Below are 14,935 nucleotides of genomic sequence, written 5' to 3'. Positions count from 1 at the left end.
TTAGCCTCTAATAAACCTTACTATATTTCCATCTATTTTAACTGATTTTAAGAAAAGGTTCAGATGCTGCAAAGACCTGTTCTGCCAATTTTGCCAGATGTGTTCATGAAACAAATAAAGTTCGTATTGATGGCAGTTAAAGATGTAGAAGAGGTTTGACAATGCAGTTTGGCAAGTTGTCCTTTGACAGATAAAAGTCTCCTCTTTACTAATCCTTACAAGTAGAAGAGATGGGACTTGTAGTCACTTAAAATAATGAAAATCCCCTGTAGCATGATCTGGTGCTGTTGAGTTTGGCTGGCAAACTGATGTTGAGTCTGCAGTCTGAGCTATTCAGTTGCCCAGCTCCATGGTTGACTAATGGCTCCCTCATCAGTTTCCTTCACTGACTTATATTTCACTGCAGTGAAATATTTCCCAGAACAATGTTCACTGTTTTTATTAAAGCAGTATGGTAAGTGTTAACAGAATGTGACATTTTATTTCACACAATACAGCTGGAAAAAAAATTAAAATGCCTCAGCAATAGATACAGCCCTTCCTTTTACAATGTTTGTACCTCCGCCTCTCTACAGATGATTCAGATCCTGTGGGAGACACAATATAGAGAGACAATGGAGCAAAATGTCAGGTGCTTGTTATGTAAGAGTAGAACATTTAACCATCGTTGTGCTTCAACATTTTCAATTTTTTCCCGAAATGTTATTGAAAATGAATTGAAGCTGGAAAAAGGGATGACATTTATGGTTCAACCTATCATCATAGTTCTTTCATAATCTAGAAGTAGTTATCTTTCATAATGTCAATACAAGTGAACATTAAGTTGGTGAATTGTTGAGAATACTGTTATTTAGTTAATGGTTCGGGAAATGTGTTCTTGAATATATCTCTTAGTTTTTTTGTTTACAAATATAATATGCTGTTTCAAAAAAATAAAGTTTTAAATGTAGAACAAGGGTAAATGCAATTAAAACAAATTTGGACCATCTTATACCTATAAGGTTACAGTCATGCTTCCTAAAGAGGTTAACAGCTGACACAACAGGTGGATTTAGTTAACTAAAGAGCTTGAGACATAATGTCTCTGGATATATAGCAATAAGAGAGACACAATGTCTGCTGTGTTTGTGAATAGTAGAATCCAGAGATATGTTTTTGTTTTAGAACTTGGAGCTAAATGAGATGAAAAACATTCACAGAACCATGTAAGGTATAAATCCATTTATTTCAAAAAAGTAAAGAAGAAATTGTAAATAGAGAGCATCCAAACTAAAGATCATATTGAGCACATCCTCTCAAAGCAAGAGACATCAGCGTAGAGATTGGTGGAACTTAAGTGTCTCTTGTTTCAATTAATCTGTGTATTGTTTGGAAACGTTGATTAAAGTTTGGATTTTGTGAGAATTACAGTTCACTGAGAGAAAATAGCCAAAGTAAACAGAAGTTAGTAAGACCTGCATGGTAATCAAAGCAAAAACTAAGTTTACTGAGTGTGTGGCAGGTAGCTGAGGCTTAATTTCAATTTGAATTTTGAGAGAAAACTGCTTTTGGAAAGAAACTTGCTATCCTTACCCAGTCCGGCTTCATATGTAATCAGTTTGACAATGACCTGCCATCCGTAGTGGCCTAGCAAGGCTGTTAGTTGCACTAATCAGATACTGCAGACGTTAAAAGTGTCCACTACCACCATGTTCTTAGCCAGGGTTGGGCAATCTTGCCAACAATGCCCGTTCCAAGAATTGAAGCTGATGTTTTTAACCATTCATGGGATGTGGGTATTACTGGCTGAGCTAGCATTTGTTGTCCACCCTCGTTTGCCCTTGAGAAGGTGTTAGCAAATTACCTTCTTGAATCACTGCTGTGTGTGTGTATGTGTGATGCAAATACACTCACCATGATATTGGGGAGGATGTTCTAGGATGTTGATACAGCAATAGTGAAGGGATGACAATAGAAATCCAAGTTAGAATGATACATGGCTTGGAAAGGAACTTTCAGATTGTTGTGTTGCCATACGTTATCTGACCTTATCCTTCTAGGTGGCAGTGGCCACAGGTTTGGAAAACCCAAGGAGCTTGAGTGAGTTGCTTCAATCAATCTGCAGATTGATACACACCATTGTCATCTGCATTGGTGGTAACGGGAATGAGTGTGGATGTGATGCCAATCAAAAAGGCTGCTTTGCCTGGATGATGAGCAGCTTGTTGCATGTTATTGGAGCTGCAACTTTCAGACAAAAGCAGAATATTCCATCGCACTCTTGACTTTCACTTTTTAATGGTGGATGGACTTTGGGGAGACGGAAGGTAATTTACTATAATAAATAGGATTCCTAATTTATGCATTTTATCCTACGGATCGTTATGTGACCAGTACTCATGCACAGGGACTAATCTTATTGTCACCAATTCTCAACTTTTGATTCTAATGCTGAGATCTTACCAGCTAGTTGAGAGGTTGGCTAGGATGTGAGTTTGGATAAAATATCAGGAGGACTTACTAGTGAATACCAAGTGCTGGATCATTTACCTAGTGATAGGATGGGAAAAAATTTGAGCGTTCTGGAACTAAGACAGGTGACTGAGTAACAACCACCTTTCATGGAGCTTCCGAGGCTGCAAAGCTGCTGGCCTTCTGATTGAGAGATTGATACACAATAATTACAATTTATTACTTTGTTGTAGTTGCACTTACACTTGAAATAACAAGACATAACCATTGCACAAATGCACCAACTTTGTGGGACAGACAAAAAACATACATGAGCAAGGAGGTAATGTTGAATTTGTATAAGGTGCCAGATAAACCTCACTTGGATTATTGTGGATGCAACAATATAGGAAGGACTGACACAGTGTAAAGAGTGCAGAAGTAATTTACAAGATTCAGTGCAAGAATCAGAAACTATGAGCATAGAACGACAAAGTTGACACTGTTCTCCTTGAAGGGAAGAAGGCCTACAGGAGATCTGGTGGAGGCTTTAAAAATTATGATGGAGCTGAATACAGAAGGAGAAACTATTCCCACTTATAAAAAGAACAAGAATAAGAGAACAAAGATTTAAAGTGATTTTAAAAGGAAGGAACAGCAATATGAGAAAAAATACTTTCAGACAGTGAGTGATTAGGATATGGAACGCACTGCTTGATGTGTGATGGAAAAATATTAAATATGAGCTTTTATGAGGACAGTGGATGATTATTTTAGATGTAACTAATGTTGAAGGGTATGGACAAAAAGCAGGAGATTGGATTAGGCAGTGATTTGAAGATCAAGGCACAATGGGCCAAATGGCCTCCTTTTGTACCGTAACACTTCTGTGATTCTGTAAAAAGTGTTTTCATTAGGTAATGGTAGAATGGTGCAGCTCTGATACCTTTTTTAATATTGGCATTTAAAAACACATCTGCTCTTTGCGCTCATTTACTGGACCATATATTCAACAAAAATAGCAAATCTCATTCACCTCTTGGGTATATTGAGAGGGAAATTTGTTCCAAAGTTATTCTATGCTAATAGATAAGAACCATGTTTATATTTTCACACTGCATTGAAAATATTCAATGATTTTGATTCCATTTTTCTTATGCTCAGTGAGTTGAGAAGTCTTCTAGTTCCAAATTACCCATTCAAGTATAAAATACTAAAGAAATCCATAAACATAATAGTGTGTTTTTCAATTAATAATCATTAGTAGATGGATATGCATTTTTTTTGTGTTGTAATTGGCTGCTCAGTGGCTGGTGATCCCCAGTAGACATGTAAATTCTCCACATAAAATTTGATTTGAAAACAATACTGCGAGTATGATGTCTGGCACAGTCTCCTTCTGGTCCAATTATGGAATAAGGAGCAGAATTTGATTAAAGCAATTGCATTTGATCAGTTTCGAATTCCCTGTTCTAACACAGAATCTACTGTGGACTCCACTTTAACCACATTATGCAACATTCTGACAATATAACGTTTACCTCTGGGCCTACATTACTAATACAATAAACTGACAGAAATGCATACAAAATTTACACTTTGTGTTTTATCTTCTTCCTTCAACCTATTCTTCTTTTTAATATTCCTTTAAGATACACAGCTATGTAAGTAATCAGGAGTTGCAGCTCTCCAGTTTTCTTTTTCTTACATTTGAACAAACCTGGCTTTCCAGATACCTTGACGAATACCCTGTGTCCATGAAAATTTGTGTGAGGAATTGTAGACATTTAATTTTCCTCCTAGAATGTGGGCACTCAGTTACTGCCCATTCTCCGTTGCCCTGAGAAAATTATGTTGGGGTTTCTTTCAACCACTGGATTCTGCGCAGTGATGGAGTTTCCATAATGTTGGTGAGCAGGGAATGTCAGGATATTATTATAATGCAGCAAGAAGTATTAACTCCCATGACATTGCCACTCTTATCCTTTCCTGTGGTGGCTACCTCAGGAGAAAGAGCTCCTGAATTGCTACAGCATATTCAGTAGATCATCTCATTAATGTTGTATTACAAAAATCAACTTTCCTGTTTTGTAAAGTACACATAAATATCTGTTTTGAAATTTTATTTATAATCATGTTATTAATAGAAAGGTGAACATTTATTTCATATCCTTAATTGCCTTTGAGATGCTGTGAAAGTGCTTCCACTGTGATGTTAGGGAGGGAGTTCCAGGATTTTGACCCAATGACATTGAAAAAGTGGAGACATAATTCTAAGACAGAGATGAGTAAGTGGATTGGAGGGGAAATTGTGAGTAGTGGTAGACCCATGCACTTACTTTCCTTATTCCTTAAAGTGGTATATTAGTGGTGGTTGGTTAGCTAAGTTGGCTGGGTGGTTGGTTTGTGATGTAGAGTGACACCAACAACGCAAGTTCAATTCCTGCACTGACTAAGGTTACCTTGAAGGTGCTGCCTTCTCATTGAAGTGCAGTGATCCTTTGGTTAACCTCACCACCAGTCATCTCACTCTAAAGAGAAACCCTATTGCCCTTACGGTACCAAAGATTACATATTTTGGAGATGCTGTGGTGCAGGTAGTCAATGGTATGTAGCCAAGGTGGAGGGAGTGAACAGTCAATTTAATGGATAGACTGTCAGTCAGAAGGAAAGACTTGCACCTATGTAGACCACTTTATGACAGCAGGATGTCTGAAAGTGCTTTACAGCCAAGAAGGTACTTAAATCAAGCAGGCTGCTTTATCCTGGATGGTTTTGTGTTGCTTGAGCATTGTTGGAAAGCCACTCATCCAGGCAAATGGACAATATTACATTATATAGAAGCAGAGAAAATAGCAGAAGTAGATCATATGGCCTTTTGAGCCTACTCTGTCATTCAATCTGACTGTAGCTAAAAATCCTACTCAGCAGCCTGTTCTCGTTTTCTCCCAACATCCTTTGATCATTTAACCACATCTAACTCCTTAATGAAAATATTTGATGCTCAGCCCCTTTTTGTGGCAGAGAATTCAAAAGGCTCGCCACTCTTTGAGTGAAGAAATTTGCACTCATCTCAGTCATGAACAGCCTACCATGTATTGTTAGACTGTGACCCCTGCATCTTGACTCCCCAATCATTGAGAACATCCATCTTGCTTAGTTTGTCTAGTCTTTTTAGAATTTAAAGATTCTTATGAGATCTCCCTCATTCCATAAACTTGACTGAATATAGTCTTAACCAATCCCATGTCTCTTCATAATTCATTCTGCCATTCTGGGAATCAACAAGGTAAAAACAATGACTGCAGATGCTGGAAACCAGATTCTGGATTAGTGGTGCTGGAAGAGCACAGCAGTTCAGGCAGCATCCAACGAGCTGCTCGTTGGATGCTGCCTGAACTGCTGTGCTCTTCCAGCACCACTAATCCAGAATCCACATTCTGGGAATCAGTCTGGTAAATTACATTCCTGGCTTGTGCTATATAAATAGGGGAAAGAATCTGGGAAGTCAGAAGGTGTTTCAGTTGATGCAGAATGTCAAGGCTCTCATCTGCCCTAATATTTATGTGGCTGTTCCAGTTAAGTTTTCAATCTTTTTGCACCAGTCTACAGAGACACATGAAATATTTATAATCCTTCTGTCGTCATTATGATCAATGGCAATCAGAAATTTCTGAACTGCTTTGATTGTTGCTGCCACTTACAATACTGCAGACAGGCACTAATGGATTACAGAATAGTGCCTGAGAGATTTGAAGCAATAAATATTAAATCATTCAGAGGGTTGCTGTATCAAAGATAACTAACAAATTGCTATATTGATCACAAATTTAAGCAGGTGTAGACTCATACTAGCATTTCTCATTACATCGTGAAGATTGGCTTCATTTCGTAATAAACTTAAAAATGTAACTTATTTTTAAATAATCCTAAAAATAGAGGTTTTTGGTTTATAAACATGCAAATTGGGGTTTGGGTGCGTAGAGGATATCTCCTGAAATACATGCAATCCCACCAATGTTATTTTGCCAGTTTCAATGAATGCTTTGTGCATAGGTTCAACAATATTAATAAATCAAAAATGAAGACTGAATTAAAGCACTTTTTTTTATTAAAGAATTATCCCAAAAGACTGTGGGGAACATATCTAAAAATTGTCATTCAGTATCATGAAGTAGTCTGTACAAATAATTTGGATTGTAGCCCATTGTATTGCCTGTGCATGGATAATTGAATGAGTTTTTCACAATGTCATAAAAAGTTGTCAATAATATCAATTCAAATAAAAGCAAAATTCTGCAGATGCTGGAAATCTGAAATAAAAACAGGAAGTGTTGAAAAAACTCAAAGTCTAGCATCTGTGGAAAGAGAAACAAGAGTTAACATTTTGAGTCCAATAGCTTTTCTTTAGAACTGAAGCAGAGTCCAATCATTGGACTTAAAAGATCCACTCTATTTCTCTCTGCAGATGCTGTCAGACCTTCTGAGTTTTTACAGTACTGACTGGTGTTCTTTGAACTTCTAAGCAATTGAATATAATGGACCATGAGTTTTATGGAAACAATAAGTAATCTGTTTTATCTGACACCTTCAACACATAACAGATATTGGTTGTATCATTTTGACACACAACAACGCACACCATGATTAATTAGTACCCCAGCAAAGATAAAGAGTAAAATTATGGCATTCATCACCTAATTGCCACCGCAGTAAATTCCAGGCTGTTATGCACAAATGCTGTTCCTACCAAGGAGATTCATTTGAATAATAGATGTGATTGAGTGACGACTCTTCTGTGACAACACATGACTATGCCAAATATATATCACCTAAACAGCAATCAATTATGCTCCACCATTTAAGTGATATCTCAGAAGTGAATGTACACTTTCATATATATGCACCTATGTAAAATGGAATGATTACTTATTAAACGTACACATTTTGGGCGAAAAGCTGGACTCTGTAAGGGGTGAGATTACTCCTCAGAAACTGACTGCAAGTTCAGGATGTTGGGCATTAATGCAGAAATCCTGTGATATGTCACTCAGGGCTTTAGCACACTCCACACTGTGAATATCCCCTGGAGCCGACAGTCATAAAAATCTTGAAGGCTTTCATCTCTTCCTTTTTTACATCACCATTTGGAACCTTTTAAAAAGTTGTTATATATGGATGTGAGGATTGACATAAGCAGTATGGTGATGTTATGGAGTTGTAACAGCATAGGCCTCGTTTCTTTGAGATCCTAACATGTGGTCCTCCTCAACGTCTCTGTAACAATTTACACGTATCAAATAAAGCCTGAAACATTTGGCAATAAATGACAAACAAACTACAAATTCCATTTTTGGAAACTGGTGAAGGCAATGGTTCCTCAAGGGAGTACAGTTAGAGTCAAGCTCATGATGATAGGGGATTCCCTTGTCAGTGGATCAGACAGGCATTTCTGAAGCATTAAACATGACTGCAGGATGCTATGTTGCTTCCCTGGTACCAGGGTCAGGGGTAACATGTAGCAGCTACAGAACATTCTGGGAGAGGGGATCAGCCAGAAGTTGTGGTCCAAATTGGTACCAACAATATGGGTAGGAGGAGGGATGAAGTCTTGAAGGCAGGTTTCAGGGAGTTAGGAAGGAAGCTAAAAATTGGGACCTCAAGATCAATAATTGCAAGTTACTTTACAGCGTCATGTACTAGTGAGAATAAGGAGAGGAGGATTGACTGATGATTAAATTTCTAGAGAGCTAGTATGGGAAGAGGGAATCAAGTTTCTAAGGAATTGGCCCCAGTTCTGGGCAGGTGAGAAGTGGACATGTTATACTTTAATGGAAGTGAAATTATCCCAAAAAGACAAAGTTAACAACATTGTACCTAAATGCAGTGTTGTATCTGTACTGGAACTGCTTGGCTCAGGCCATGACCAGTTCTGGAGCAGAAGTCTTCAGTACTATTGCTGGAATGTTGTCAGAGCTGTAGCCTCTTCAGTATCAAGGGCCTCCACCTGTTGCTTGATGTCACATAGAGTGAATCTAATTGGTTAAAGCATTTGTGACTACCGGAAGAAGCCAAGATGGATCATCCATTTGGTATGTCTGGCTGAAGGTTGTTGTGAATGCTTCAGCCTTACATTTTGCACTGATGTGCTGGGCTCTCCCATTAATGGGGATAGGGATATAGACCACCAAATAGTAGTAGTGGTACTGCGGGGAGCGGTATAAATCAAAGGATATGAGAAGCTTGTAACATAGGCAAACAGTTATCATGGGTGACTTCAAACTGCACATAGAATCAATAAGCTAATTGAGCATTAGAGATATGGAGGACAAGTTTCTATGTTAGGGGTGATTTTCTAGAGGAGTACGTTGAGAGCCAACTGGAAAACATGCTGTTTACATTGAGTTTTATATAATGAAAAGGTAATTAACAACCTTGTTCGGGATGAATGTCCTCAATAAGATAGACTTTATTTTGAAAGTGAAGTAATTCAATCTGAAGCAAAGGTGTTAATTTCTATTAAGGAAAATTATTAAGGCATGAGATACAAATCAGCTGGGGTAGATAGGGAAGATATATTAAAAAGAATGACTATCCATAGGAAATAGACATTTTTCTAAGAATTATTACATGCATTTTGGTGCAACAAACAGAGGCAAGACTTATTCAGTTAATGATAGGGCCTTGGGTAGTGTTGTAGAACAGAAGAACCTAGGGGTTCAGGTACATAATTCTTTGAAGGGTGCCTCACTTATATAAGGCTGGATGAGCTGGGACTTTGTTTGCTGGAGTGTAGGAGGTTGAGAGGTTAGCTTATAAAGAATTATAAAATCACGAGGGAGTATAGATAGGGTTAATAGTTGGTGTTTTTGCCCTAGTGATGGGGGATTTCAAGACTCGGGGCATATTTTTAGGGTGAGCGGAAAGAGATTTAGAAAGGACATGGGGGCAAATTGTTCATGCAGAGAGTGATTCGCATGTGGAATGAACTTCCTGAGCAAGTGTTGGAATGAATAGGCAAGGTTTGGTGGATATAGACCAGGAGCAGGCGGGTGGGATTTCAGTTTGGATTCTTGTTCAGTGTGGACAGGTTAGACCGAAGAGTCTGCTTCCCTGATTCATGACCCATTTACTATGACTATGACTTTAAGTGACTATATGTTCCTTCAAGGCACAAAAACTCAGAAAGGTTATTCAACAGTGATTAAATAAAAGAAAGTTCAGGTTGTAGAGCTTTTAATTAAAAATGCTTATAAAGTTCACAGAAATACCAGTAAATCTGAGAATTGGAAAGTTTTTAGAATACAGCGAAGGAAACACAAGAAACTGATGAGGAAAGGAATTATGAACGCAATAAAGCAAAGAAAAACCTAAAAATGGACTGTAAAAGCTTCTATAACTACATATAAAGGAAATGTTCAGCTAAAATAAATGTGAAACCACTAAAGGCAGATCAGGAAAATTTATGATCAGGGATAGAGAAATGGCAATGAAGCTAAATAATTACTTTTCATCTGTTTTCATTGAGGAAGCTACCGGAATCCTTCCAGAAATGGAGATCCAAGTAGTTAAGGAGAATGTGGAGTTGCAGGAAATTAGTGTTTGTAAGAAGATTTTACTGGATAAATTAATGGTACTTAGCATCGCTGACAACTACATCCCAGAGTATTGAAGGAGGTGGTTACAGATCTGGCCCATAGTCCAGAATTCCATCGATTTTTGAATGATTCCTGCGGGTTAAAATATAGCAAATATTATCCCGCTATTTAAGAAGGAAACAAGAGAGAAAACAGGCAATTGCATCACGTTAGCATGACATCAGTGATTGGAGAAATGTTAAAATTTATTATAAAAGATGTGATAATTAGACACTTGGATAATAAGGATCTTACTGGGCATGGTTGGCATGGATTTGTGAATGGGAAATAATGTTGAGTGAACTTAATGATAAATGAGAGCCAGTGGGCATTGTAAACTTCGATTTTCAGATGCCTTTTGATAAAATTTCACACATGAGTTTGGTTAAAAAGTTAAAACACATGGCATCGGCGGTAATATATTGGCATAGATTAATGGTTAGCTCACAGACAGGAAAAAAAGTGTAGGAATAAATGGGTCATTTTTGTGTTGGCAAGCTGTGACCAGAGGGGCATCACAAAGATCAGTGCTTCCCTGTGCTTCACTGGTTCCCGCAGTTGTGTACAATATAGATTAATAATATATCGAGGCTATGAGATGGGAACCAAATATAGCATTTCCAGATTTGTAGATGATACAAAGGTAATTTCAAAGACTGGAGTGTTCAAGAAAATAACTCACCATTACCTTCTCAAGGGCAATTAGGCCTAGCCAGCAGTGTCAACTTCCCATTATATTTGTTCTAAAGTTCTGTTGTTGATTCTTATTGCATAAAGTCATATATTTTGTTTATAATATAATCTAATTCAAAGTATGAGATTCTGAGTATAATTACTCTCAGTAATAAAGCATCTTTTGCTTTCAAAACAGTGATTAATTATTTTCCAATGATAAATTTTGGAAATTGTACAGAAATGATTTCATTTTACTGAAGTTGACCTCTTCTTTAGGACAGGAATATAGTTTCATAAATAAGCTGATTGATGTATACTGTCAGATGAATGCATTACAGATTGTAATGGAAGATGCACTTTCAGATGACTTTGTTGCATTCACCCACTGCAAACACAATTTTTTTTCTGCTAGAGTTCTCAGCATGGTGGATCCTCAACATCTCTGGCATCAACCAAAGTTTGCAGCTCCATGGATGAGAATGAAGGCCCTGGTTGTGAAGGTAAAGATCAAACCAGTAAAGCAAAATTGTTTAAACAAGTGCTGTTTTGATATTACTACCACTACAGAGCTTCTTATTTCTCAATTGGCGTTGTTACCTTTGAACCTTGCATTTCAGTCAGAGGGGAAAATGTGCATCAGAAGAATGGGAGATGGGAGGGTTGATATGATGTGGGGAAACTAGAACTAGGTTGAGGTGGATGAGAATATCAGATTCTGGAGCCAGTGAAGATCAGGGAGAGATTAGAAGAGCCATGAGGGAGATCGGAAGCTTTGGCAAACATTTGGATGACTAGAGGAGGAGTGGATTGACGGGGTCAAGTGGGGTTGTTCAATCATAGGTAAAGCACAAATACTGATTTAAACAGGTGAGTGGGAAGGGCCACACCTTCTGATCAAGCAGTGTTTGCTTCCCTCCACCCATCAGGATTCCTGAAGCTTGGAAAACTCGGCCTACAAATTGATGGTTATTTACAAGGCACTGTCTGATCATAATATTTAAATTGTCTATTTACTCCCTTGTGGGTGGAGCCGTTAGAAATTGCAGAGATTATAGCCTATTCAGCTCATTGTGTCTATTCTGTAATTCTTTTTAATCATTCATGGGATGGTCTGGCCGGCATCTATTGCCCATCCCTAATTGCCCAGGGGACAGTTAAGAGTCAACCACATTGTTATGGATCTGGAGTCACATGTAGGCTAGACCAAGTAAGGATGGCAGTTTCCTTCCCTAAAGGACATTGGTGAATCAGGTGTGTTTTCCATCAATCAACAATGGATTCATGGTCATCATTAGATTCTTAATTCCAGACTTCTTTTGAATTCAAATTCTGCCATTTGCCATGGTAAGATTTGAACTGGGTCCCCAGAACATTACTTTGATCTCTGGATTAACAGTCCAGCATGACTATCACTCAGCCATCACCTCCCCAGTAAGATCGTGGCTGATCTGATGTAGCCTAAATTCCACTTTCCCACCTTTACACCCCCTGGTATAAGCCTTGACCATGTTGTTGATCAAAAATCTAACTCAATCTTGAATATATTCAACGGTCCTTTCTCCATTGCTTTATGAAAAATAATTCCAATGATTGATAATCTTTTGAGTGAAAAAAATTCCTATCATCTCTGCTATAAAGGGATACCCCTTATTTTTAAGCTGAGTTTCCTTGTTCTAGATTCCTCATGAAGAAAACAGCATCTAGCCTTGAAGACCTCTCAGAATTTTATGTTTGAATTCTTCTAATTCATTTAAACTTCAAAGAATAAAGGCCCAACACACTCAACCTTTCCTCCCAAGACAATGCCTTCATCTCATTAATCAGCATGATGAATATTCTCTGAATGCAAGTATACCTCCTTAAATAAGCAGATCAAGATTGCACACAGTAACCTAGGTTGGTCTCACCAATGCACTACATTGTTGTAGTAAGATTTAACTACTTTTATACTCCATTCTCCTCCATTTACCTTCCTAATTCCTTGCTGTACCTGCATGCAACATTTTGTGATTTAAATACAAGAACACCTTTCCATGTCAGCATTCTGCAATATTTCTCCATTTAAATAATATACCATTTTCAATACTTGCTGTCAAAGTGAATGACATCACATTTTCCTCCATCTACCAAATGTTTGCAGATATACATTATCTGTGTCCCTAGGCAGACTCATTGTTTGCTCTCCACTACTTGCTGTCCTTACCTATCTTTGCAATATCAGTAAATCTGGCTGCAATACGCTAGGTCCCTATATCCAAATCATTAACATACATCATTAGTAGTTGAAACCCGAGGACCCATCCTGTGGTAATATAATCATTAGAGCTTGGCAACCTAAAAATGAACTTTTTTCCTCCAACTCCTTTGTCTCCAATGTCAGCATTTTGCTTTAATTCCTATATTGACTTGACCTGATTGCATTCATGTTTTTTAAAATCTCCTACTGCCAATTCCTAATACTGGATTTCAGCATCTTCCCAATTACAAATCTTAGGCTAACTGGTCTATAGTGCTCATGACCCAGATGGTCTTTTTATTTACTATCCTTTCTTGTGATGATTCCTATGTTCAGTTTTTGCTACTCATGGCGTTTTTCCATTTATATCTTGTAGATTTCTACACTGATTTATAAATGTTATATTTTATACTGTATAATGTTGTAATAAGTAAAAAATTAGGTCTGCAGATGCTGGAGATCACAGCTGCAAATGTGTTGCTGGTCAAAGCACAGCAGGCCAGGCAGCATCTCAGGAATAGAGAATTCGACGTTTCGAGCATAAGCCCTTCATCAGGAATAAGCCTTATTCCTGATGAAGGGCTTATGCTCGAAACGTCGAATTCTCTATTCCTGAGATGCTGCCTGGCCTGCTGTGCTTTGACCAGCAACACATTTGCAGCAGTAATGTTGTAATAACATTGCAATTCAAATGAACCAGGTAGAATGATTTATTTGCACAATGAATTTTTTAGAATCAATGTGCATCTCTTTAGCAGAGACACTGGCATTATTTGAAAGTAAATACTTACTATTCACCTAAAACTGAACATTTAAAATTTTAAATGATTTTACCTTGGAAATTGTTGTTGATCTTAGTGGAATAGAACATATGACATTTCTCTGGTCATTATGCTATCAAATGCATTAACCCTATTAACATAAACCTACAATAAAAGAGAAGGTACTGAGTATTTCCTACAAATACAACTAACATTAATTTATCGTTACATAAAAGCTTAGCTTTTGTGACATGGTCATCACATTAACTAATACACATTCTTGCAGAAGTTGTCGAGGAAACATTCCAAGTGCCAGCATCCATAGCTGAACGTTACAAAGTTGGAAGAACTATCGGTGATGGGAATTTTGCAATTGTGAAAGAATGTATAGAAAGGTTTGTATATAAAAATGTTCAAGTAGTCATTAGCTGTTTGAGCAGATATATTAAGAGTGTATTTTCCAGGACACTGTAGTTGTGTTATAAAGCAGTGGAAGAATTCATTAACATTAGATGTCCATTCTTTGTAGGTATGCCTAAATATACTTAGCATTATACAGTGAGGCATTTTTAGCTTCTTGTGTGAGATCCTTTTTCACTGAGTAGATGGATGCCCCATTCTCGGGGATCCTGAAGGTAATTGATGCAGAGGCCCACCCTTTGGCCACATGACCTGGATAGTCTGTCTGAGTGCATGAGTGGCGGACTCAGCTTACAAACCTATCAGGTGAGTAAAAACTTTTTGTGTTATGTCCCACACTTTTCCCTACAGGTCAATTGTGTCACAAAGCTAGTCCCTTTTGTTTCTAAAAGCTGTTCCTTGACTCAAGGAAACTCTGTCCTTGATTTTTATTTAGAGGGGCAATAAACCGGGCCGGGCCCTAATCAGTCTGGTTTGGTACAGAGATGAAAAGGATTTTGAGAGGCCTTTGGTTTATATGTAAATTGATGAGACTTCAGGCCAAAGTGGCCATGGTTTAGAAGTGGCCTGTATAAAGAGAGGGGCGTGGTCAGTTCTCCAGCTGAGCTGAGCAGTTTTAGTTCAGTCTTGAACTAGGAAGTTCAGCAAGGAGCTGTGTGGACTCTCTCTCTCTCTCTCTCTGCCTCTCAACGTCAACCTGTAAGCATGTGTTCCATTTCTTCTAGTTTTTAAAGGGACTTTGGTTGTTGGTACTGTTGTGTAGATTCAGAACAGCA

The 14,935-nt window shown here is 37.9% G+C and overlaps 1 protein-coding gene across 1 annotated transcript in view; it reads left to right on the top strand.

Annotated features, from left to right (window-relative positions):
• dclk1a (doublecortin-like kinase 1a) overlaps window positions 1–14,935 on the top strand; it is a 351,798-nt gene that overhangs the window by 256,746 nt on the left and 80,117 nt on the right. The window contains exons 6-7 of the mRNA XM_060826980.1: window positions 11,155–11,242; window positions 14,026–14,134. Coding sequence (XP_060682963.1) covers window positions 11,155–11,242; window positions 14,026–14,134 — 197 coding nt within the window. The remainder of the gene's footprint in view (window positions 1–11,154; window positions 11,243–14,025; window positions 14,135–14,935) is intronic.

The sequence above is a fragment of the Hemiscyllium ocellatum genome, chromosome 6 (assembly GCF_020745735.1).
Source record: "Hemiscyllium ocellatum isolate sHemOce1 chromosome 6, sHemOce1.pat.X.cur, whole genome shotgun sequence".
NCBI lineage: Eukaryota > Metazoa > Chordata > Chondrichthyes > Orectolobiformes > Hemiscylliidae > Hemiscyllium > Hemiscyllium ocellatum.
Note: the sequence above shows the minus strand (reverse complement) of the source record. Positions and strands in the feature narration are given on the sequence as shown.